This window comes from Hippocampus comes, unplaced genomic scaffold (genome assembly GCF_001891065.2).
Source record: "Hippocampus comes isolate QL1 unplaced genomic scaffold, H_comes_QL1_v1.1 scaffold39, whole genome shotgun sequence".
In the NCBI taxonomy this organism is placed as follows: domain Eukaryota; kingdom Metazoa; phylum Chordata; class Actinopteri; order Syngnathiformes; family Syngnathidae; genus Hippocampus; species Hippocampus comes.
Genome location: NW_017842054.1, coordinates 2,346,328 through 2,371,780, shown reverse-complemented (window position 1 = coordinate 2,371,780; position 25,453 = coordinate 2,346,328). Strand labels below are relative to the sequence as shown.

Genomic DNA, 25,453 nt, shown 5'->3' with positions numbered 1-25,453 from the left:
GTGTGTGCGCGCGCTCTTTTGAATGAGAGAGGATGTCATTGTGTTTTGATATGTGATTAGATGTCTTATTGGGTGTGTGTGTGTGTGTGTGTGTGTGTGTGTGTGTGTGTGTGCGTGCGTGTGTGTGAGACCAAGATATAACACACATCCATTGCATGCTGCCCTATGATAATGTGGATTGATTATGGATATGATAATGAGAGGCCGGCCCAGCGTCGCGACCTTCACAAGGTCTAATTGAAACAAGCGTTGGTCCTCCGAAGCACTTATCAAGTCACACAGCACATCATTAATCATGAAGAATACAAGCTGTCGTTGTCACACACACACACACACACGCACACACACACACACACACACACACACACGCACACACACACACACACACACGTTCTCTCTGTTTCACTAGCACACACAGTGTTTGCCTTGTCCACTGTCTCGGTCTCTCTTACACACACACACACACACACACACACGCACATAATGCGAGCTGTCACTACAATGTGCCTGCTCTTGTCTTCTTTAAAGTGGAGTGGACAGCTCGTCCACCCCCCTGTCTTTATTTTCTGCCAGAAAACTTGATGGAAAAAAAACAGTCTATGGTGGGATTCAAGTGGGATTTAAAAAAAAAAAAACATACATACAATTTCATCCACTTGTATTTAGACAATGGCTGAGTTTTTTTCATTATGTTGTTGTTTTTTTGCTTCTGCCTTTATATGCTAACACAATGGATTAGAAATAAATGGTGATGTGTCCATTTACAGTATGCACAGAACTGCTATCTGTCTGTCAGTTCATCTATCTATCTAGCGAGCAAGCTATCGAGTCTCTATCTATCTATTCATCTATCTATCAGCTAGCTATCAAATCTATCTATCAGCTAGCTAGTTAGCTAGCTAACGAATTCATCCATCTATCTACCTACCTATCTATCGATCGACCTATCAGCTAGCTAGCTAGCTATCAAATCTATCTATCAGCTAGCTAGCTAGCTAGCTATCGAATCTATCCATCTATCTATCTCCTCCCACCATCCAACCATTTATTTATTTTCCTCACGCTGGTCTCCAGCAAAAGCCGGCCACAGCGCACACTCACGGGCGACAGTGCCAGAGCCCACCTGTTAAAAGATGAGCGATCAGCAGCCAGAAAACACACATTTGCCGGCAAACTTCAGACCATCGAGCCTCGAGGAAGAGGCGAAGGCCAAGCGATAATTTTGCTCGTCTAAATATTAAATGACATATTTTTGTCCGGCATCTTAAGTTAAAATGCAACATTTTAGTTCAACTTCTGAAGTCAAAGCCTATCGTCTCCCTTGATTGCCACATAGATTGTTTTATTCCAAGTCCATCGCAATGACGGCCAAATCGTAAAAACTTTGTCATTGTCCACTAACTGCACGCGTTTGCGAGAATGTTCAACAATCCAACCCACCCGAGCAGCTGTTCACTTTGAGCCTGAACCGAAATTGAATTAGGCCGTGTTGTTTTACTAGCCGCTTTTATTAGAAGACAATTTTACAACCAAATGTGATTCCGGCTGCTGATTACGGCGGCATATGGTGCCTACCTGTTAAACACAAAGCGCTCAATGCCATCTCAACGCCTCAGTGAGCCCCCCTCGAATAAACTAACAAGCCCAATATCATACTCGTCATTGTGTAGTCCAACACTCCAAATTGCAATCAGATAAGAAAGCTGCTTTCATTATCATTGCGGAGGGAAACACGAGAGGGGGAGAGGGTGTGTGTGTGGGGGGGGGGGGGGCAGCCAAGGTTGCTAATTGTTATTCAATTAAGCGATTGTGTTAATGAAACCAATTAATAGTTTAAAACAAGCAGGCAAATATATGATTACTATGCGTCTGAGCAGAAGACGGCTAATTACAACTGTAAATCAATCAATCCGACATTAATCGGCTTGGAAAAGATCCAAAAACAACAAAGTCACCAAAAGACTTTGGAAGTTGTTTTATTTTTTATTTTTTTTGTCCAACAGATTTTGATTGCCACGCCATTATCCCGTCTAATGGCTGCTAACGATCCCTAAAAGAGTTTATGATCCAATTTCCTCACCGTGAATTTAATTGGGAGCTAAATAGTTTAATATTAAACGTTTAGAAGTGTGTCCCGTATTTAATCAAGGGTGGTATATCGGCGGCGCGCGCTGGTAACAAGGTCACACAACTCCTCGGAGGGCAAACACGAGGCGCCCAGATTAAGCAATAAGGGTTACAGAAATGTGAATAAATCAATTATTGAAGTCCCCTCGCAGTCAGGCGTACGTTTCCCCTCTTTGCTTCTTGTTCGTGCAGTCTTTTAGTCTCATGCGTGGAGTGGCATTTAGAGGTGGCTGTGAACAAAAGTCTCTTTACAATTAAATATTACAAAAGCAACTGACGAGATAGGTCAACCGGATTTGTTCCGTCTACTCAGGGGTTGTCCTTTTTTTTTTCTTTTATTACATCACATTGGTGTACATGTACAGTATTTCAGGTACGCTCTTCATCATACAGGTGGGAGGTCTCAAGTCCTAACCCTCAAATTTCAAGCAAATCTTCATTACTGAGGAGAAAAAAAAAACTGGTAAGTCAAAGTCAAGTCCCAATGTTCTTTTACTTGTCTTCTCAAATAAACGCAAAAGCGACATGAAGCTTAAAGTACAAGCAGCTCTCGGTGAGCTGGACTGTGGAGTCGACGTCTTTGTGACGGATTAAATTAGATGTCGTAGTTGTGGTGTCTCTTAGCCTTGCATTATGTCATTTTGCTTTGCTAATATATCCACACACAAAAAAAAAAAATCATTGAAACCAGCTGCGCATGACAAATCCAGAGTACTGCGTGTTCTCCTTAAGAATAAAATATTAACAGTGGAACATCAAAGGTCAAACAAAATTCATTCTGGGACATTCTGAGTTTTCCGATAGGAAAGAGAAGATATCAAACTAATCAATTACCTTCCCTCCAAAATGTGATAATTTTGGAGTTTAATAACATTTCTCACTCAAAAGTTTAAAAAATGATCTCTTATGGATGGCTAACAAGCTAGCATAGCTTCGGTAATGCTCGTTATCAAACTTTCAGGACAGGCAAAAAAATGTCCTCTGGTCCATTTTTTCAAGCGTGTATTTTTGTTCAGGGCCAAAACTTGAACTGTGAAAAATCTGGCAATTTTTGTTGTTGTGGTTGTTATATTTAAAATCAAACAACAAACTAGCGCCTCACTTTTTCGGTTTCCTGAATGCAAGTTGAAAATAGAAGTTAAAAATCGGACGCATTTTTTTGTGTTGGATTATAAAAAAGATGAATTAGTTACTTTTTTTGGGGGCGGGGGGATTGATTGAAAATTGATCAATAAAAAATGCAACATACAAACGATCCACGGGTAACACCGAATTCTCACATTCGCAACACCGCGAGAGTGCAGCCATTTAACAACACAAGCATACGAATGCTCATGCGAAAAGGAAAAGGAAGTCTTCCTCTTTAATTGATCATCTAATGAGCACCAAAAACTGGACTTCCATCTCATCAAAACAACATCGTACAAAGGCTACGTTATTATTGTTCATATGATATTCGAAATTGATCAGCCCACTGCTTTCTTCTTTATTTCTCACTCAGAAGTTGAGCATAAACAGCAGTTGTTTTCCCACCTCGACGCACTGTCCATAATTTGGCTTTTCGCATACAAGGAGCCACTAATCAGTCTAATTATTTCTTGTACCTTCCATTTCCCGCACCAGGACCATTACGGCACCACGAGGGTCCTGCGCTTTTTTATGAGAATGCCCTCGTTTATTCAGAAAAAAAAAAAAATTATAACGTAAGGGCCACGGGTAATTATCAGACATACAAACATAAACACCTTTAGAAGTTTTGGTTGCCAGCGCCCGCTTGAAGTTGGCGCAGTCATGTGACCTGACCACTGCCCTAGTTGAGCAGCCCCCCTTTAGATGTTTATGCATATATGGCCGCTAATCTACCCAGTCAGGACTGTGGGATTTGGGAATATTTTTGTTTTACGCCAGATCAAAGTGTCTGGCGGGGATCAGGAGGAACACATCAAACACGGAAGACTCCCACGCCCACACTCGCCAATCAAGCAACTGTTTTGCTTTGTGGAAAGAAAAAGAAAAGGATTCACACTGTGGGGCCTTTCTCCATCTGCACCCCCCCATCCCCCACCCACCCTGTGTCGAGGCCGAGCCGTGTTGCGAACTTTGGATGATCGCATCTTCATGCCTCACTCAAACTCCGTGGTGGGAAGAAACTAAGTACAAAGTGTTGGACGTAAGTAGATTTTGCAGGTCCTGTGGAACCTTGATTGACGTGTGTCCCGAGTTTCCAGTTTTCAAGTTATGTGCTCCTCACTTTGGTTGATTTTGTTTTTTTTTTGCTTCGTGCTGTGACTCAACAATGGAGCACAAGCAGTCAAACACACAAATACAAAATGAGAGCTGTCACAATAAGCCAAAACTCCAAGTCCAAGGGAACATATTCCTGAAGTCACTCACTAGGCCACGCCCCTCGCAAGCACACTTGCATTTGACTCGTTTTGTCCAGTGTACGGTAATGACTTTTTTTGTTGTTTTTCCTTGCTTGTCCTCCTCGAGCTCCATCCTCATCGTCCTTCTGCCAATAGGTTCACTTTCTGTCTATCCTCTCTCTAACTTGGTCTCCAAAACATCTCGCCTTGGCCGTGATGAGCTCATTGTCAAAGCTAAAGAACAATTCAAGATCTTCCTTTTCGTTCTTCGCCTTTCCAGCGCATGCCTCTGCCTTTCTAAATGTTCCTCGCTTTCATTTATTATTGTAAATAATTGAATAATTTACTATACTTTAGTACATTTCAGGTTGTACTTCTTTACTTGAACTTAAAAGTACTGAATCAGTTCTTTTTAAGTATCGATACTTCAACTTGAGTGTGAAGACTTCAACCCCCTCTGCTTCATACGAGTCCGACATGATTCGTCTTTCTGTGGAACACGGAGAAAAGTGTGTTAGCGGATCAAAAAAAAAAAAAAAGGAGCACAAGGGTTTGAACTGCCGGCCTGTCAGTCAAAGCCGAAAATGCTTACGCCGACACCCATGCGCTCACACGCTGACTTCCTCTGAGGGCTGTTATTGTCAGAAGGCTTAAGGGTGGGAAGAGTACAGGGGGGTTGGGGGGGACCCCTTATTTGTAGACATCTTAAAGCAGCAGTAGCGAATAAAGTTGCCCGCATGGAAGTGGACCCCCACCTACACAATGAGGCCCTAATACAAGCCCTCGCAGATGAGAGCTTTGCTTCAAGCCTGCACGTTGGCCTGTGGAGGAAAGTTGTGTGCTTTCAGCATTTTTTTTTCCCCCTGAAAGATGAAGAGAGCTGTTTTGCAGACAGTGGAGAAAAGAAAACAATGCACGGTGCGCTTGCATACAATTTGTAAGGTTGATCCCCCTTCAACATAGATCTGGATTATCGGTTTGTGGTATGTGCAATATGGATGGCATTTCAAATAGGACATGCAACATGGCCATAAAAAATATATATACATTTTATGTGAAAGGTTTTCTTCTTTTCCACTTGTAGATCAGTGGCGTTTGTATGGGGAATGTGTAGCCCCGGAAGACATGCAGAACGTGAACATGAACATCGAAGGGGGGAAATGCTCAAATTCAGCCAGATGGGCAGTATGTGTAACTGATACTTTACGGTTACAGCTCTTGTATTGATTCTCCCCGGCGTGCACCAGTGGGGAGGCTGCATCAGCCTCAGAGAGAGAGAGAGGAACTGTCATAAAAATTCATTAAAATGCTCATAATACATATAAGGATGCTTCTTTTTCATACGGTTTAGTATGTCCCCTCTGAGTACTTCATAAAAGTTCAAATGGCCCCTCTGAGATTAAATGGGGTTTACTGTACACAATGAAGTGACCCTGAAGTGAGAATATTTTCTGCTGCGTTTTGAAATTCCCTGTTGGATGACCACTCCGCATTTCTGAAAAGTTTTGCGACAAAAACAACGTCCAATTCATGTTCGGCTGGGTTTTCTGAGGGGCGGTGCACTGAAAACAGACGTCTGTCAAATTGTCATTTTGTTGTCCAAATTGTCAGTTGCTAGAATAACATCATGACAACAGGAGCTGTTTTCACGTGGCGTATGGGATAGAGACAGCACCAAGCTCGTTCCACTGTAGTCTAAATTTTTTTACTCAAGGCTTTCCATTTTACCCGGGTTTGTTTTATAACAAAAAAAGGCATCTAGCTATTGATGTTGAGGCATGAAAACAAAAACTCTGCAGTTTTCATCTTGCGTGATACAGAAAATATGACTTGGAAATAGAGGTCCTGACATTTATATCACTCTTTCCGTACAGTCGTACTTCTTGAAAGCTGAAGTCAATACTGTAGATAGGAAGAAGGGTGTCACGGCCCCACCTAGTGGCCTTTAACTGTATTGTTTTGATTTCGACATTCATACACAATGTGGATGTTTACAAATATATAAACTTTTTAAATGACACTTGGGAGAACCTTGTAAATTAAACACCATTAAAAATAGATTTATTATAGATGACAAGTGTTCACTTACAACTCACAACTAGCTGATGCTGAGTGCTATTTTTTCGGGATTCAAATTGACTGTCATCTGCACCCAAGGGAAGGAGAGGACACGAGGGACGAGAGTGCGGCCATAATGGTTGGAGCTTCCATGGTGCAGGGACGAGCGACGGCTGCAGTCTAACTTAGGAGAGCAAAGGGAACGTTTCATCTTTAGTTCGTGCAGTTTTCGGGAGCCTGTAACACAAAATAAAGACAATGTCGGTTCACCAGAGTGAGACTTTTTTCAGTTCCCATTCAATCACACATAAGTGTGAAGATATGGACAGAACAGTGCTCGATTCGTGATCAAGCCCGTGTACCTTGAGGGTCTCGGAGGCTTTCCTCAGCTCCTTGATAACCGAAGACAGAGCTTCTGGGTTGATGCCCTGCTCACACAATCTCACACAGATGGACAGAGACTCCATGTCCAGACCTGTGTTGAGCAGCCTTGAGATCTCCAGTAACACTGGTGGAAAGATACACGAATAACAGACGTGATAACCGAGGCAAAAGCAAGCCACTAGACAACGTGTTAGTGAAATGTCTCTTTTACCGTCCATAGTCTCTCGGACTGCATTCAGGTTAGCACTGGATGCACTTGCCATGGTCCTGAATGGACAGTTAGCCAACTTGCTAGCTGGAAGCTATCGAAGCACTATAAGGACCCCGTGGGAGGATATAAACAATTTAACCGAGCGAATATAAAGGATTTGAACATTTTCCGATCATTTTATGAAGGTTACAAACAAACGTCTCTCTTAAAAATTAGATCACCAAGCAATAAACTCGCATCAGAAATTGAGTCTGACGGAGTGAACGTTGAGAAGTCGGAAGCGGTTGTGACGTCAAATAGTCCTGATTGGTTGTTACGAACTTCCTAGAACGTTTCTATTGGCTGCCGGGTTGCGAGGACGAAATTGAAATAGCGTCCAAAAACGCCTCGAGAGTATTAAAGACACTTCCTCCATTCAGTAGTGATTGCGGCATTAAAGTGTTTGATTCTTCGATGATGTAAGTATCACAAAAAAATGTACATATCTAATCGACCATTTGGTTTTATCTCAAATGAACATCGCGTTAAACGAAAGGTAACTTTCGAACGAAATAAGGAAACCAAGGTAAGGTCGAAAAAGATGTCTTCTAGCAAATTTCCACATTTATTGATCCAGGTCTGATATTTGACGTGATGAAAATATCACGGCACACCACCAAACAAAAATGTCATTTGAAAAAAAAATGTAAAATTGACGTAATGCTGGAGTGGTGTGCTTTTGCAAGGGCATTGCGTTGTCCACCCTTTTACTTACTTTACTGGCTTCGATAGATGACTAAAGATACAATATTTGTCATGAATTAATATTGTTTCGGACCATCAAAGTGAGATTACAGTATTAACCTCGAGAAACAATTAGTTTTGGTTGTGTTTATTATCAAAGATGGGGGACCAGCCGGAGCCACACGTCACTCCAGAAACACCAGGGAGACCCTCAATTAGGAATCCTTTTGAAAGTCCCAATGACTACCGCCACCTCCGCGAGCCCCTGGTTCCCAGTCCGTCTGTTTTCAAGTTATCCCAAGCTGTGAGTCGCGTCTATTCATCCTGTCCGCATTTACTGTTCTGTCTCGTTGTCTATGCTGTGTCTGAAATTGTCACTTTTGCACAGGCTCCCTCCGGGTTCAATTGGTCAATCGATGATATGGCCAGTCTGCTTCCAGTGCACATCGATCCAGAGGAGATTCAGCGACAGTCATTTTACCTCAGCCAAACAAAGTACTTTAGTGAAGTGCTGCAATCAAAGTGCATGAAATGCCTTCAGAAAGGGTAGAAGTTGGCTTAAAAGTATCTTTTTCTTTTTGGAATTTTAAGGATGGACTCTGACATTGAAGAAAAACGTCAGAATGCTATCGAGCAGGTATGTTACGATGCATGACTTGACAATTGATACATTTTTACATGACTGTCGTCATGCCACATATCATATCAATTTCTTGTTTGTATACCGATCCAGTTTTTTACCAAAGGAGCAATTGTGCCTTCGCCATGGTCTATGTCAGACCCCCGGAGAATACCTCACACGTCAAAGACCGGTATGCTTGCTCTCCCAATTGCTTTCTTGACATTATCTGCATTCAAAAGTTTAGTTTTCTTCATATCATATTGTTGTGCATCCTCAGGGTCTCTATCTCCGATGCTGGAGGAGTCAGAAAAAAAATCAGGTCAGTACTTTTTCATTAAGGTCGGAGCTTGTCTTTTCCCCTCGCCGTTAATTAACTTTTAAGTTTGTATTGCAGTTGCCTCTCAGACGATTCTCTCGTTACCGGTGGCCTTTGATTTGGAGAGACTTCTCGGTAAGCCGATAATAGCTGAAGTCCAGGCGGCGGGTGATTGCGCCGTGATGTCACGGTGTTCATCTCCTAGGGGAATATTACCGCACGGATGAAGCGGCGAGCGATGGCTCTCAGGAGAGCTTGAGCCAGTCCTCCTTGAGGCGTAAACTTTTCCTGGATGGCCAGAGCAGCTGCAGCGGCTCCGACAGCTCCAGTCCACCGAGCCCAGACAGAGGGCATTCTCGGGAAGTGAGGCCGTTGACCCAGGGAGAAGATTTTGTGGGTCAAGCTGCCATGTTTTCATCCCCTGTATCCTGCGGTGTGTCTGCTTCAACGCCCTCTACGGTGAGTAGGGGGAAAAAAACCCACATATAAAAATGGTACCTCGAGTTACAAGCCCGTGCCTGGTCCATTTTATTTTTTTTTTTTTAATTTGTCAAACGTGAGTGTAAAGTTAGATTTTATATTCGAGTGAATTGGCTTGGTGACGGAACAAATGAAACTGGTACATCAAAGAACCAAGTTAAACATTCATTTCCTTTTCGACGCTGCTTGACAGGGACAGTTCTCATCCAGTCCCATCCAGACTGGCTGCTTCCGGGACTGCAGCAGCGCCAGCCCGCTCTTCCCTGATAGGTCATCCCCTGCGGACGCGGCCTCGCCCATCGTTTCACCCATCGTCGCACATACCCAGCGCACACCCACAGGCCCAGGTACGAGAGTGGACCAAGAACTGTCCCTTCATTTTCTATTGCGCTTTTGGGAGAGGAAACTTAAGCGACACGACGGCTATAAATAGTGAATGGAAATATTTTACAACTAATAGAAAGAGAAAGAGAATCAAATTTGGCCCTGAAGCACAAAAGCTCTCCCACCCTGCTCCAAAACTCATGTGTAATGTTTTTTTTTTTTTTTTTTTTTCCTTTTTGTGATCCTCTTCAGCCGAGTGGAAGCGACCTTGCAGTTTAACTCCCCACAGCATCCCCCTGGACGTGGACGTCCCCTCCTTCGCCATGAGTCCGGACGTAGAGGGCTGCTCTCCCATCCGGAGCTGTTCTCCGCACAAGCGCCATCCCCGAGCGAATCCCAGGCCTCGATTCCGTTGCTGCACCACCCCGCCCCTAATCGCCCCCGTCCTCAATCCCAAACTACCAGACGCCCAGGAGGCCGAGGACCCACCGGCCGGACTCGCGATGGATTCTGATTTATCCTCCCCTCTGGCTCGGGGCAATAGTGCTCCCGATGTGGAGAGCTTGGGATTCAGTGACATTGTAAAGATGGAGAACGAGCAGGAGTTCAGGATGGAGGGGAAACTGGAAGAAGAGGATGAGGAGGGGGGGAACGGGGGTCTCTCTGGACGGCTGACCAGCTCTCGGATGGGCAACGTGTCGGCCACGGAATACTCCCAAATGTGTCTCTCTCTTTTGACGGAGCGCAGCAGTATACGCTATGATTCCAGTATGCAGGTTTGTGTTATTTACTCAACTACAGTTTTGTCGTCGAAAATCAATTTCACGTTTTTTTTCTCAAATAAATATTCCTAAAACCTGACATTTGAACGGGGGCGTGAAGACTTTTTCGTCTCTTCAGATAGCATAGGCTCCAGCTCACCGGGGCTTTTGGCTATTAAAAAAATGAAGGAAATGAAAATGTTCTGTCGGTATAACAACGAGACATCTGCGTGCTTGGCCTCGTGTAGGTGGACAGCGGCTACCAAACGACCTCGACGACGGCCGGCAGTCTGATCGACGGCTTCGCCTCAGACTATCACGGCAAAGAGTCCTTCAGCGCCAACCTCACCGAAGAGACCTCCCACCACACCAAAACCTCTAAACTCAAGGTACCGGTATCACCAGAACTGCTCTCACATACTATACTAAACATACTCTGCACGCTACACTAATACACTCGCCAAATCGTTTGGCAAAATCTTTTTTGTGGATTTTTACATTTTGCTACACCTGCAAGTTGGAATTTTGAGTTGAGCACCTTGGGTGTCGTTGTGGCGTAATGTGCCAGCCCTCATTGAGGTTTTCTGGATGAGATGCAGCATAATTAGAACAAGAGGCAGAGAAGGTCCTCAACTACTATAAGCTCAGAGCAGACAGAATACGCGCCTGGGAGTATTGTCGTACGCCGTGTGCTAAAGCGGCAGTTGTTTGAAGGTTCATAATTACTGTAATATTGACATTAATTTTCATTACCGTGTCTGTAGCGTTTCACATGAAGTTGCGTCAACGTTTTGGTGTGTAAATGTTCAAAGTTTCTTTTTTTTATTTGTAAACTTCACCCGGGAGTGACATAGGTTGAAGCAGTCAGGCCTTGCCACTTACTTAGAGAACAAAGTCTTTTAATAGGTTTAAATGTGTTTAAAGCCTGCGGGTTGGGTTGGGGAAAAAAAGCATGTTCTTGAATATGCGCTGATGTATCAGCTTTTTGATTTCTTGCGGGTGGGCCTGTAATTCATTCCCTGCAATCAACTGTCATTGTAGGAAACTGAAATTCTTTTTGTACTTTTCCAGGTGTGGTATCCTCATCACTGAACGGTTTCACGCACGCATCAAAAGGGACAGCCACTTCTTGCAGTTTTTTTGTTTTTTAAACAGTACTTTACTTCTCCACAAATGTTATTGGAGGCATTAAATGAGGTTGTACAGCAAGTTATCACACAGCGGTGCTGGCAAATCTGAGGAAAAGTAGGTGGCTGCAGTTTTATGAGGTGCTGCCATAATCGTGCAGGCAATATCAAATGTGCTGTATTTTTTTAAGGAAACCTATTACAGTGACTTTTACATCTATTTTTTTAACTCTCCAGTAAGGTTCATCAGGTGGCATGCATGAATACTGAACTTAACAGGTGGCATGCATGAATACTGAACTTAACAGAATGACTGACGTGTTTGCGCTTCAATGTATTATTTGTGATGATCAAGGCTGAGTAATACGTCACTTTAACGAATGCCAACATGACAATCTTACTTTGTACGTATGTTGGTGGTTTGCACCTTTCTGTGACGCGGTGTGAGCAATGGACTGAAAATGTACATCCGTTCTTCGTTCACAAATAAGAGAAACTCGAGGCCACGTACACGATGCAGCGGAAATTTTAAATGCCGCCGACTGAAATCCATGATGCCGTTTTTCTGGACATTAAAAAAAAATCCTCAAGCATCATCTGTTCACCAAATCATACATTTAGTCACGTGAATATAAACACACACACACACACACTCTCTCTCGAACATAAGGTTTTTAATTTGAATTACCCTTATGAGTTATTCAGCGTCCTCGTGTCACTTGAAAGGCGCTACATACGGTTCTGCTCTATCGAATGGTATTTACAGTACCGGGTGGGTGTTTTAAAATGACTTACAATAGTGGCATTGGATGTATTCATAATTCATAATTTTCACTCTAAAAAAATAATAAAAATAGTTGCACATGAAGCTCCTTTGAAATGTAAAAAAATAAAATAAAATGTTTGTATGGCAGTTTTATTAAATTGTCCAAAGAATGTCTAGTCCGGTTCTTGATGCAACGTGGCGGCTTAACTATCCAGTCTGGGCTTCTTGTTTTGCGTTTCACCGGCCGTGGCCGAAACACTTACACCCGGGATCTGAAGGGAGAAGGGAGAGGATGTCACTTGCGGAAGATATGGCGTCTGTATTTGCGCAACCGCCGCGCCGGACCGGCGGCGTCAGTTCTTACCACGGGCTCGGTCAAGGCCATGCGTATCTTCTGGTGCTGAATATTGGAGTCGTCCAGGCTGACGGTGACCTTCACCCGGTCAAATATACGGAAGGTGTGCCGCTCCACAGTCAGAGACGGATACTGAACACAGAGCGCGGTGGCGGTTAAACAGCAGACCCTCATAACACGCATTGCGCCTTTATTACCTCCTCATCAAATACGAGGTTAAGGCCGCTCTTGTCCTTGCCGTCGAAGAAGACCGTTCCCTCCAGGCCGAACTTGGGGATGAGGACGATGATGGCGTTCTTCCTCACGAATAGGACGAATCCTTCCTCGCTCAGGACGCCTCGGCTCTTAAAGAACAACTAGCAAGGGGACAAAGCAGGCTGCTATAATTACTACGCAGGACACGTAACTGCACATTTTTATCTATTTTTTTTAACTGTACTTTTATTTGAACGTGTATGACTCTTGGGGGATTCTTATTTTAACCCGAACCGGACCTCATTTGCACGGGGACGAGTTGAGTGCATCTATTGATGCTTACCTGCGTATGGAAGGCCACAGAGGCCCTCTGAGCGTACTGGGACATTTTGTGTCTGTAGTTGAGGTTGGTGCACAGCGCCGATTGTTTGTGTTTGTCCGTCAAATCCGGGTAGGTGCTGTCCGCTCCAATGGCCACGGCCAGAAGGCGGTGCACGATGATGTCGGCGTACCTGCGCACCGGGAGGGTGATGTCGACATTTAGTCGGGAAGAGGTTGGAATACAGCACTTGTTGTTTTTTTGTTGACATCCAGGTGGCAAAATCGTTTTGTTTTTTTTGAAGCAGAGGGGTAAAAAAACTTTTTGGCAATATCAAATAGATTTTTTTCCCTTTGTTTTCAATTCAGGTTGGCTGCAGTCTTTAAACGCTCTACTTTGCAGTTTGGAGTGCTTTTTTTATACCTTCGAATGGGCGACGTGAAGTGCGTGTAAATGGGCGAGGCGAGACCGTAGTGGTGGAAGTCGTTGTCCATGCCCGAGCAGAAATAGACGGCCTGCATCATGCAGCGAGTGGCCAGGATGCGCAGCAACGTGTTGAAGTACGCAAAGCCGTCCACGTTGGCTGCTTCCAGCGAGTCGGCCAGCGCCTTGGCCGAATCCGTACGGAGCAGCACATCCTAAAATCACCAAAACAAAAAAAAAAGTCGACCCTCCAAACTTGGTACACCATCTGTTCGATCGATTTATTTCAGTTTTTGTAATAATTCTACCCGTAAGAAATAAAGTGCAAGTGATTTAACCCCAAATAAAGTTCAGCTGTTCTATTACGCTTTTTTTTTTCCTGACATTTGTGTGGTCAAAAACATTCCCGGGGTTAAAAAAAAAAAAGAAAAAATTAACAGTATTTTTTGTGCATTTACTTTTTTGCAACCAATGATGAGACACCCGGTCGTTATCTATGTCTTCATTTTATTAGTTGTTAACGTGTGCAAGCCCATGAACAAGTTCTTGACCCACCTTGGACTTTGCTGCCTTCAGGAGAATGTCATAGTTGGAAGGCGGCGGTGCCGGATGTTTCCTCAACAGGGCGCACTCGGCAAACTCGTCGTAGATCTTCTGGGCGACTGAAATGTTGGCCAGCAACATGAACTCCTCCACCATGGAGTTGGTCTCCCTGATGTGAGCAAGAGATTCCAGTCCAGTGAGTGCGACAATCAACTCCATTGACTTGCATTTCCGATCAGTTATCCCCTTTTCCTTGCGAGTGTTTTCATTTTGCATTTGTGGCTGACTAACCCGCTCGGTGAAGGGCAGAAAGCGACCATGGCTCCCCTGCGGTTTTTGGAAGTACTTACATGAGCTCTTTGGTCTGAAGCTCAATGGGGTCGTGGGTTTCGCTGTCCATGTGAAAGCGGACCTCCAGGGAGGACAACGTCAGCGCCCTGAAGGAGATGATGAATGACATTTTTGTCATTAACCGAGTATAAGTAATCCCGTTTTCTCGGCAGACCTCACCCTTTCTCAATCCTGCGCTTCTTCAGGATCTTGGCGAGCTTGTTGAGGCCGCGCAGGCTTTTGGTGATGTCGTCATTCTTGCCCGTATCATCGATCCTCATCTGGGCCTCAGCATACGTCAGAGATGCCTGAATTGAATCAGGAGACGGCGTTACGATCAAGTCCCATAAAATTCGGACAACAAGCAGGGAAATTTTAGTTTAGTTTCGTTTTTTTTTTTTTTTTTTAAACTGCAACCGGAGGCTTATTTACGGATATTCCTGATCGCATGAGTGTCAGGTTGTCATCGAGTCTCAGTTTCGATTTAGCTCGCCAAAATCACGTTGACTGTTCATGAAGTTTTTGATGAGCCATTTTGGTTTTCTCCCAGTTGTCTGACAGTGCGAAAAAAGTTCCGATTTTTCTATTTAGTCGGTCGGGGGTGGCTTACAGACCAATGGACTCAATGCACTCAATGGACTATTCCACACATTTGCACCAGAAAAATCAATACAGGCAAGTACGACGCTGTGCTCGTTTGCATGTTTACTTCATGACATACCTTAGAGTTGATGACACTTTTCGTGAAGCGCGTTTTCACAACTTCAGCCTTTTGATTCATCTCCCAGATAGACGAGAAAGACAGCCTTGGGAAAAAAAAAAGTCAGTCGGTCGGAAATAATTGGAGAGACGGCGGCGTGGAAAGCCAAACCTGTCCACGTTGGAGCGGAGCGAACACAGATTGGAGCTGAGCAGCTCGGGAACCATGTCGATCCTCTGTGGGACGCAACACACGCAAGTAAATTGCTCCGCTAAGGCATGACGACTGACGGAATTTGTGCATGCGTGCTTTGGTCAGTCAGCACTTGGATTGTCCTCACTTTCCCACAGAGGTAAACGGTCGTGCCTCGGTTGGCGGCTTCTTTGTCCAGAGCGTTTCCGGGTCTGATGAAGTGAGTGACATCGGCGATGTGGACTCCCACCTACGGCAAAAACACACACCCGAGATCGCAGACGGGGCGCGTGACAAATACGGGAGCGTGCGTACGAGACCTCTACCTCAAAGTTGCCGTTGGCCAGCTCTCTACAGTGGAGCGCGTCGTCGATGTCCGTGCATCCGGGAGGATCCACGCTGCACACTGTCAGATGCCTCAGGTCCTCCCTGCCCACGATGTCCTGCAGGCACACGTAGGCAAAAGTATTGAGACACAAATTTGAAATCAGTGGTTGGGATATATATGTATTTATTGACAGGAACAAAGATTGGAAAGATGTCATTTACCTCCGGTTTGATGCTCCATGGCATTTTGGGAAGAAAACTAAGCACGGCCTGAGAGAAGGCCTGATGGGGAACGTCGTGCTCCAGCAGCAAGACTTCTTCTTCCGTCTCCTTTTCCCCCGCCACGCCCAAAGTACGGACAAAGTGACCCTAACGAAAAGGAAACGTCAATTGTAATTTATCATCCAGATCACATGCAGGACTTAAATGAGGTCAACGGCGATGGCAACAACGCACATTTGGATATCTGGAGTCTTTGGGCCAGCCGTCGATGGCCACCATGATCCTCTGGCCTGCTAATGTGGACGCTTGGCGGGTTTCGATGCGGATGCGTGGAATGCAGCGGTCGGCCGGCGTGAAAAGGTGGCGTGTCGACTAAAGGAAAAGGAAAAAGAAGAACCCACTTCGTATGGCCTCTCTTTATCACAGATTTTCACAGAATCCGCTGTGCTTAACGCTACCATACACATCGTGGCCAAAGGTGTAAGCTTTGAAGCGCTTTTGACAGAGCGCTACCAATCTATTAGACATGGCTAATAGAAGCTCCTCCCTTTACTTCGACATACAGTATTTCCTTAGCCACAAGAAACCACGACTTCTGTTTACTTTTGGTGTCATTCCACTGTCTGTTACTAGATGGCAGCACAATGGGCTTGAAAGAAGAACAAAAACAGGACGTATTTCAAGACCAGCCCAGTTTTTGCTGAAGATGACTGAATGTCAAATCCTCTTCAGTCCTGCTTTTTATGCCTACAGAAGGCAACAGCTGTTGGGCCCATTTCATAATTGCTGGGTAGCTGCTTTTTGTGAGAAGAAAAAAATATATATTTTTCAGGCGATATTGCCCCGCCGTAGTCTGACATTACCTCTTTGATTTGGGAGATGTTGAGCATGCCACAGAAGGGCCTCCAGTTCCTCTTGATGATCCCCACTATCTTGCCTGTCGGCTTCCTGTCGACATCCCCTCCGCAACTTATCAGCTGCTCACGAACAGAGAGACCGTCATGAAGCAGAGAAGTAGACTCATAACCGGACTGCGCCCAACAGCAACTTACAGCATCCTCCTCCTGCTCCTCTTCTTCGGTGGTGGTGTCGTCTTTGGCCGAGCCCACATCCTGCAGCATGACGGAAGACGGCGCCGCCCATTGACTGCGCGGCAACAACTGCACGGCGACCACATCTTGGTGCACGGCTCTGTTGAGGTGCTGAAGGCCCTGGATCAAAACCTGGAGAGTTGTGAAAAAGTGAGCGCAACACAGAAATACACTTAAAGGCAAGATATTGTGCACATGTTGCTATGGATATGTAAAAGCACTTGGGTGACATACCTCTGTGCCGTCTTCCTCATCTTTTTGGATAAAAACTTTGGCCTCCAGATAGTTGTCCCTGCTGGCCTTGAAGGTCCCCTGGAGGAAGGAGCCGCTTTTGATGCCAGCCTGGATCCTGGACAGCGGGAGATGCTCGGGGAATAACACCCTACTGCTGGCGATGTCGTTCTGAGGGCGGGAAAGAGGCCATTTGCAATGTCGCAATTGCCACAATTCAAGCTGTTTGAACTCATTCCTAAGAATTATGCGCGACTTTGCCATTTTAATCATTCGTTGCAAAACGCTTTACTACCGAGAAATAAAAGTGACAGAGGCATGTTTGCCACTCGTATAAAAAGTAAGTCATTCCTTCTCTAAGCAGTGATTATCAAAGTGTAGTACGGGCACCTCAGGGTTCAGGTAACGGCCGATCACAGCTCACCTGCTTTCAGGGTTTGGCCATGTAACGTTCGCAAGAATGCCGCAACATCTGTTGTGATTTTAGGCTGTAACAACTGCCACGAAAACTCCTGAAAAATCCATGAGGAACTCATTTGCTTACCTTGTCATCATTTGACAAGGCGAGGCGATCCACGAGCTCGGGATTCGCGATCAGGCCCTTGACGTACTCCTCGACTGGCGTGGGAACAAAGGACGCCATGGTACGCGATTATCACTGCAATCTGGCAATTCTAAAAGGTTCGACGAAAAAGCTTACATTTGTACACCAACAGACCGCTCTCTTGTGCCTTCTGCTTATTAGCGACGTCATTAGTTAGGAGCACCAGCTTGGGGTCATCGGGCTTTGCCAGGTGCTCGCTATACCACTTGGCCGCCACACGGATAGCTCGGTCATTACGGTCGTTGGCGCTCTCCCCCGGTTCGCGTTCGATGAATGTCTCTCTGTAGCAATAAAAGGAAACTAATAATCCTGTCCAAAGGAGAAGCCAAAAGAGAGTTGTGGTGATGCACTTTGCTACCTGTGGTGCTCGTTGGTAAATGTGTAGAAGTGTCTTTCCTCCTCGTGGATGAGATCCTTGAGACGTTTGTAGACCGGCGCGCTGCGGTGGCGTACTTCCTGCAGAACGGTCTGGAGGATCACCACGTTGCAAATCACGGGGTCCTCCAAAACATCGATCTGTGGGATACCAAAATAATGTGCGGTTGTTGGAAAATTCATTATGAGCGTAATATCTGTGCTAATTTGTTCGCCTGTCTACGGAGTTTGGCATTACGAGATAGCATTGAACGAGTAGACTTCTGTGAGACTAAATAATATGGTTCTGTTGAATTGTTTGGTGTTTAAATGCACAATGTTTAATTATCTTTTGTTTCATTTTTTTTTTCCTTTTGTGAAAGGGGAGTACATTTTTTTACTGGCTAACTTCAATTGAGTTGTATTTAAAATGGGGAGGTGGGTTTAAAGTACATTTGCATTGCATTTTATAGAATTGTTTCTTATCTCGATACGTTTTTTAATTTAACGTTGAAGAGAAATTCATATTCATTGTACTCAACTTTTCATAGTGTTTGTGTGTCATACACTTGGCAATTCAGGTTCAACTACAAATTAGACTAAATTTAGCAGCATATCATCACAGAAGCAGAGCGAAACAATGGTAATGCTTACAAATTCTGCCTTCCTTGTTTGGTTTGCAAGCTCGAATGACAGCCTGATACAACACCAGAATGTTTTTCTGTCTTTGCCGCTCTCATACCTGATGCAACACCACATTGGTGTCGGGGACGAGGTAATGCGAAAACGAGCACAAGTTGCTCTCGATGCATGCTTCTCTCTGCAGCACAGTGGACTCCTGGCGGCACTGGTCGCACGCCTCGCTTCCGCACCAAATGTCGTCTCGCAGATAATGCTCGCGCACTATTTTCATCACCCGGCCGCCCCGAGTCTTCTTAACGAAGGTTTTAGATTTCAACATGATGACGACGTGGGTATTTAAAAAGAGTAAAACTTAAGCGTTTTCGGCTATCATTTGATTCAAAGTAAAAACTGAACGTCCCATGTGAGGATGTGTTTCGCCGTTCTGTGGGCCGACTAAAACAAACCGCAAGTCTTGACAATAAACATTCTTTACACACGTAACGAACGGTATTCACGTTGACTTTGTTCTGTTTAATGACGTTCGCGTATAAACTGCAACATATGACAGTCGAATTTAGTGTGCATAACAAACCAAAATATTACACGTTGGGTGAGAACAAAGTACCAAGGAGATAGTTTTGGTCGGCCATCTCAAGAAAGCCGACGAAGCGCAAACACGGCTGGTAGCAGGCGGTATCGAATCACACAGCGCCTCCGTCGATTGAAGATAGTAGTGCATTTGTTATGACGCGCTAGAACGCACAATTTAGCAGAACGACGCTGTGTTACTCTTAACTTACTAGTAGTACAACATTTGGCCTAATAGTACGACCTCTAATTGCATATTAATAATGAGTAAACGCTCGGCTTTCCAAACGGATAGACAAAAAGAGTTGTACTGCGCGTATATTACAACAGGGGGCACTTCAAGTAACAAGTCAACGTCAACGTAAGGGTACGTTTCATCTCATTTTTTAGATATCTTATGGGCCTCGGTCGTCCTTCCTCTGTTTCAACGTCAGTTTACTCATATCGAGGATATAGATAGTGGCAAATAAGATGTACCCTGGCACTGTTGTGGAACGAAGCGGGACCCTTGAAAATAACGAAGTGTGTTTCTGACAGCTTTCCTCTTTATGGCGTCTTGTTTGGTGCTTACATAATTTGAAAGAAGATATGTGAATACAATTAACCTGGCGCGCCACTCGAACTCGTTTCGGCCAGACTTTTTTGCAACCAATGATGAGACACCCGGTCGTTATCTATGTCTTCATTTTATTAGTTGTTAACGTGTGCAAGCCCATGAACAAGTTCTTGACCCACCTTGGACTTTGCTGCCTTCAGGAGAATGTCATAGTTGGAAGGCGGCGGTGCCGGATGTTTCCTCAACAGGGCGCACTCGGCAAACTCGTCGTAGATCTTCTGGGCGACTGAAATGTTGGCCAGCAACATGAACTCCTCCACCATGGAGTTGGTCTCCCTGATGTGAGCAAGAGATTCCAGTCCAGTGAGTGCGACAATCAACTCCATTGACTTGCATTTCCGATCAGTTATCCCCTTTTCCTTGCGAGTGTTTTCATTTTGCATTTGTGGCTGACTAACCCGCTCGGTGAAGGGCAGAAAGCGACCATGGCTCCCCTGCGGTTTTTGGAAGTACTTACATGAGCTCTTTGGTCTGAAGCTCAATGGGGTCGTGGGTTTCGCTGTCCATGTGAAAGCGGACCTCCAGGGAGGACAACGTCAGCGCCCTGAAGGAGATGATGAATGACATTTTTGTCATTAACCGAGTATAAGTAATCCCGTTTTCTCGGCAGACCTCACCCTTTCTCAATCCTGCGCTTCTTCAGGATCTTGGCGAGCTTGTTGAGGCCGCGCAGGCTTTTGGTGATGTCGTCATTCTTGCCCGTATCATCGATCCTCATCTGGGCCTCAGCATACGTCAGAGATGCCTGAATTGAATCAGGAGACGGCGTTACGATCAAGTCCCATAAAATTCGGACAACAAGCAGGGAAATTTTAGTTTAGTTTCGTTTTTTTTTTTTTTTTTTAAACTGCAACCGGAGGCTTATTTACGGATATTCCTGATCGCATGAGTGTCAGGTTGTCATCGAGTCTCAGTTTCGATTTAGCTCGCCAAAATCACGTTGACTGTTCATGAAGTTTTTGATGAGCCATTTTGGTTTTCTCCCAGTTGTCTGACAGTGCGAAAAAAGTTCCGATTTTTCTATTTAGTCGGTCGGGGGTGGCTTACAGACCAATGGACTCAATGCACTCAATGGACTATTCCACACATTTGCACCAGAAAAATCAATACAGGCAAGTACGACGCTGTGCTCGTTTGCATGTTTACTTCATGACATACCTTAGAGTTGATGACACTTTTCGTGAAGCGCGTTTTCACAACTTCAGCCTTTTGATTCATCTCCCAGATAGACGAGAAAGACAGCCTTGGGAAAAAAAAAAGTCAGTCGGTCGGAAATAATTGGAGAGACGGCGGCGTGGAAAGCCAAACCTGTCCACGTTGGAGCGGAGCGAACACAGATTGGAGCTGAGCAGCTCGGGAACCATGTCGATCCTCTGTGGGACGCAACACACGCAAGTAAATTGCTCCGCTAAGGCATGACGACTGACGGAATTTGTGCATGCGTGCTTTGGTCAGTCAGCACTTGGATTGTCCTCACTTTCCCACAGAGGTAAACGGTCGTGCCTCGGTTGGCGGCTTCTTTGTCCAGAGCGTTTCCGGGTCTGATGAAGTGAGTGACATCGGCGATGTGGACTCCCACCTACGGCAAAAACACACACCCGAGATCGCAGACGGGGCGCGTGACAAATACGGGAGCGTGCGTACGAGACCTCTACCTCAAAGTTGCCGTTGGCCAGCTCTCTACAGTGGAGCGCGTCGTCGATGTCCGTGCATCCGGGAGGATCCACGCTGCACACTGTCAGATGCCTCAGGTCCTCCCTGCCCACGATGTCCTGCAGGCACACGTAGGCAAAAGTATTGAGACACAAATTTGAAATCAGTGGTTGGGATATATATGTATTTATTGACAGGAACAAAGATTGGAAAGATGTCATTTACCTCCGGTTTGATGCTCCATGGCATTTTGGGAAGAAAACTAAGCACGGCCTGAGAGAAGGCCTGATGGGGAACGTCGTGCTCCAGCAGCAAGACTTCTTCTTCCGTCTCCTTTTCCCCCGCCACGCCCAAAGTACGGACAAAGTGACCCTAACGAAAAGGAAACCTCAATTGTAATTTATCATCCAGATCACATGCAGGACTTAAATGAGGTCAACGGCGATGGCAACAACGCACATTTGGATATCTGGAGTCTTTGGGCCAGCCGTCGATGGCCACCATGATCCTCTGGCCTGCTAATGTGGACGCTTGGCGGGTTTCGATGCGGATGCGTGGAATGCAGCGGTCGGCCGGCGTGAAAAGGTGGCGTGTCGACTAAAGGAAAAGGAAAAAGAAGAACCCACTTCGTATGGCCTCTCTTTATCACAGATTTTCACAGAATCCGCTGTGCTTAACGCTACCATACACATCGTGGCCAAAGGTGTAAGCTTTGAAGCGCTTTTGACAGAGCGCTACCAATCTATTAGACATGGCTAATAGAAGCTCCTCCCTTTACTTCGACATACAGTATTTCCTTAGCCACAAGAAACCACGACTTCTGTTTACTTTTGGTGTCATTCCACTGTCTGTTACTAGATGGCAGCACAATGGGCTTGAAAGAAGAACAAAAACAGGACGTATTTCAAGACCAGCCCAGTTTTTGCTGAAGATGACTGAATGTCAAATCCTCTTCAGTCCTGCTTTTTATGCCTACAGAAGGCAACAGCTGTTGGGCCCATTTCATAATTGCTGGGTAGCTGCTTTTTGTGAGAAGAAAAAAATATATATTTTTCAGGCGATATTGCCCCGCCGTAGTCTGACATTACCTCTTTGATTTGGGAGATGTTGAGCATGCCACAGAAGGGCCTCCAGTTCCTCTTGATGATCCCCACTATCTTGCCTGTCGGCTTCCTGTCGACATCCCCTCCGCAACTTATCAGCTGCTCACGAACAGAGAGACCGTCATGAAGCAGAGAAGTAGACTCATAACCGGACTGCGCCCAACAGCAACTTACAGCATCCTCCTCCTGCTCCTCTTCTTCGGTGGTGGTGTCGTCTTTGGCCGAGCCCACATCCTGCAGCATGACGGAAGACGGCGCCGCCCATTGACTGCGCGGCAACAACTGCACGGCGACCACATCTTGGTGCACGGCTCTGTTGAGGTGCTGAAGGCCCTGGATCAAAACCTGGAGAGTTGTGAAAAAGTGAGCGCAACACAGAAATACACTTAAAGGCAAGATATTGTGCACATGTTGCTATGGATATGTAAAAGCACTTGGGTGACATACCTCTGTGCCGTCTTCCTCATCTTTTTGGATAAAAACTTTGGCCTCCAGATAGTTGTCCCTGCTGGCCTTGAAGGTCCCCTGGAGGAAGGAGCCGCTTTTGATGCCAGCCTGGATCCTGGACAGCGGGAGATGCTCGGGGAATAACACCCTACTGCTGGCGATGTCGTTCTGAGGGCGGGAAAGAGGCCATTTGCAATGTCGCAATTGCCACAATTCAAGCTGTTTGAACTCATTCCTAAGAATTATGCGCGACTTTGCCATTTTAATCATTCGTTGCAAAACGCTTTACTACCGAGAAATAAAAGTGACAGAGGCATGTTTGCCACTCGTATAAAAAGTAAGTCATTCCTTCTCTAAGCAGTGATTATCAAAGTGTAGTACGGGCACCTCAGGGTTCAGGTAACGGCCGATCACAGCTCACCTGCTTTCAGGGTTTGGCCATGTAACGTTCGCAAGAATGCCGCAACATCTGTTGTGATTTTAGGCTGTAACAACTGCCACGAAAACTCCTGAAAAATCCATGAGGAACTCATTTGCTTACCTTGTCATCATTTGACAAGGCGAGGCGATCCACGAGCTCGGGATTCGCGATCAGGCCCTTGACGTACTCCTCGACTGGCGTGGGAACAAAGGACGCCATGGTACGCGATTATCACTGCAATCTGGCAATTCTAAAAGGTTCGACGAAAAAGCTTACATTTGTACACCAACAGACCGCTCTCTTGTGCCTTCTGCTTATTAGCGACGTCATTAGTTAGGAGCACCAGCTTGGGGTCATCGGGCTTTGCCAGGTGCTCGCTATACCACTTGGCCGCCACACGGATAGCTCGGTCATTACGGTCGTTGGCGCTCTCCCCCGGTTCGCGTTCGATGAATGTCTCTCTGTAGCAATAAAAGGAAACTAATAATCCTGTCCAAAGGAGAAGCCAAAAGAGAGTTGTGGTGATGCACTTTGCTACCTGTGGTGCTCGTTGGTAAATGTGTAGAAGTGTCTTTCCTCCTCGTGGATGAGATCCTTGAGACGTTTGTAGACCGGCGCGCTGCGGTGGCGTACTTCCTGCAGAACGGTCTGGAGGATCACCACGTTGCAAATCACGGGGTCCTCCAAAACATCGATCTGTGGGATACCAAAATAATGTGCGGTTGTTGGAAAATTCATTATGAGCGTAATATCTGTGCTAATTTGTTCGCCTGTCTACGGAGTTTGGCATTACGAGATAGCATTGAACGAGTAGACTTCTGTGAGACTAAATAATATGGTTCTGTTGAATTGTTTGGTGTTTAAATGCACAATGTTTAATTATCTTTTGTTTCATTTTTTTTTTCCTTTTGTGAAAGGGGAGTACATTTTTTTACTGGCTAACTTCAATTGAGTTGTATTTAAAATGGGGAGGTGGGTTTAAAGTACATTTGCATTGCATTTTATAGAATTGTTTCTTATCTCGATACGTTTTTTAATTTAACGTTGAAGAGAAATTCATATTCATTGTACTCAACTTTTCATAGTGTTTGTGTGTCATACACTTGGCAATTCAGGTTCAACTACAAATTAGACTAAATTTAGCAGCATATCATCACAGAAGCAGAGCGAAACAATGGTAATGCTTACAAATTCTGCCTTCCTTGTTTGGTTTGCAAGCTCGAATGACAGCCTGATACAACACCAGAATGTTTTTCTGTCTTTGCCGCTCTCATACCTGATGCAACACCACATTGGTGTCGGGGACGAGGTAATGCGAAAACGAGCACAAGTTGCTCTCGATGCATGCTTCTCTCTGCAGCACAGTGGACTCCTGGCGGCACTGGTCGCACGCCTCGCTTCCGCACCAAATGTCGTCTCGCAGATAATGCTCGCGCACTATTTTCATCACCCGGCCGCCCCGAGTCTTCTTAACGAAGGTTTTAGATTTCAACATGATGACGACGTGGGTATTTAAAAAGAGTAAAACTTAAGCGTTTTCGGCTATCATTTGATTCAAAGTAAAAACTGAACGTCCCATGTGAGGATGTGTTTCGCCGTTCTGTGGGCCGACTAAAACAAACCGCAAGTCTTGACAATAAACATTCTTTACACACGTAACGAACGGTATTCACGTTGACTTTGTTCTGTTTAATGACGTTCGCGTATAAACTGCAACATATGACAGTCGAATTTAGTGTGCATAACAAACCAAAATATTACACGTTGGGTGAGAACAAAGTACCAAGGAGATAGTTTTGGTCGGCCATCTCAAGAAAGCCGACGAAGCGCAAACACGGCTGGTAGCAGGC

General features: G+C 45.2%; 4 protein-coding genes across 6 annotated transcripts; 1 reads left to right on the top strand and 3 right to left on the bottom strand.

Moving 5' to 3' along the window:
* Positions 1-6,529: 6,529 nt before the first annotated feature.
* mzt1 (mitotic spindle organizing protein 1) lies at positions 6,530-7,421 on the bottom strand. The gene is made up of 3 exons (XM_019860318.1): positions 7,147-7,421; positions 6,914-7,059; positions 6,530-6,788 (listed from the first exon to the last, which is right to left on the bottom strand). Exons 1-3 carry the CDS (start codon positions 7,196-7,198, stop codon positions 6,765-6,767), a joined length of 222 nt encoding a protein of 73 aa, XP_019715877.1. The 5' UTR covers positions 7,199-7,421; the 3' UTR covers positions 6,530-6,764.
* Positions 7,422-7,482: 61 nt separating this feature from the next.
* bora (bora aurora kinase A activator) lies at positions 7,483-11,910 on the top strand. Of its 2 annotated transcripts, none has more exons than XM_019860317.1 (12): positions 7,483-7,604; positions 8,030-8,173; positions 8,258-8,364; positions 8,461-8,506; positions 8,603-8,681; positions 8,769-8,810; positions 8,886-8,942; positions 9,013-9,266; positions 9,481-9,634; positions 9,864-10,387; positions 10,621-10,761; positions 11,444-11,910. In XM_019860317.1, exons 2-12 carry the CDS (start codon positions 8,030-8,032, stop codon positions 11,462-11,464), a joined length of 1,569 nt encoding a protein of 522 aa, XP_019715876.1. In that variant the 5' UTR covers positions 7,483-7,604; the 3' UTR covers positions 11,465-11,910. The 2 variants fall into 2 exon arrangements, with proteins under 2 accessions (XP_019715876.1, XP_019715875.1); XM_019860316.1 differs by lacking the exon at positions 7,483-7,604 and adding an exon at positions 7,614-7,711.
* LOC109510174 (exosome complex exonuclease RRP44-like) lies at positions 11,727-19,518 on the bottom strand. Of its 2 annotated transcripts, XM_019860314.1 has the most exons (22): positions 18,894-19,112; positions 18,156-18,313; positions 17,894-18,078; positions 17,738-17,811; positions 17,197-17,364; positions 16,924-17,094; positions 16,735-16,848; positions 16,106-16,243; positions 15,872-16,018; positions 15,649-15,765; positions 15,471-15,572; positions 15,302-15,366; positions 15,152-15,236; positions 14,611-14,738; positions 14,451-14,537; positions 14,113-14,269; positions 13,558-13,772; positions 13,159-13,327; positions 12,818-12,976; positions 12,630-12,752; positions 12,269-12,537; positions 11,727-12,084 (listed from the first exon to the last, which is right to left on the bottom strand). In XM_019860314.1, exons 1-21 carry the CDS (start codon positions 19,110-19,112, stop codon positions 12,469-12,471), a joined length of 2,850 nt encoding a protein of 949 aa, XP_019715873.1. In that variant the 3' UTR covers positions 11,727-12,084; positions 12,269-12,468. The 2 variants fall into 2 exon arrangements, with proteins under 2 accessions (XP_019715873.1, XP_019715874.1); XM_019860315.1 differs by lacking the exon at positions 11,727-12,084 and having other exon boundaries at positions 12,395-12,537; positions 18,894-19,518.
* A 533-nt stretch (positions 19,519-20,051) lies between these two features.
* On the bottom strand, positions 20,052-25,198 carry LOC109510163 (exosome complex exonuclease RRP44-like). The gene is made up of 16 exons (XM_019860294.1): positions 24,880-25,198; positions 24,142-24,299; positions 23,880-24,064; positions 23,724-23,797; positions 23,183-23,350; positions 22,910-23,080; positions 22,721-22,834; positions 22,092-22,229; positions 21,858-22,004; positions 21,635-21,751; positions 21,457-21,558; positions 21,288-21,352; positions 21,138-21,222; positions 20,597-20,724; positions 20,437-20,523; positions 20,052-20,255 (listed from the first exon to the last, which is right to left on the bottom strand). The coding sequence occupies exons 1-16, from the start codon at positions 25,096-25,098 to the stop codon at positions 20,054-20,056; spliced, it is 2,160 nt and encodes a 719-aa protein (XP_019715853.1). The 5' UTR covers positions 25,099-25,198; the 3' UTR covers positions 20,052-20,053.
* Between the last annotated feature and the right edge of the window lie 255 nt (positions 25,199-25,453).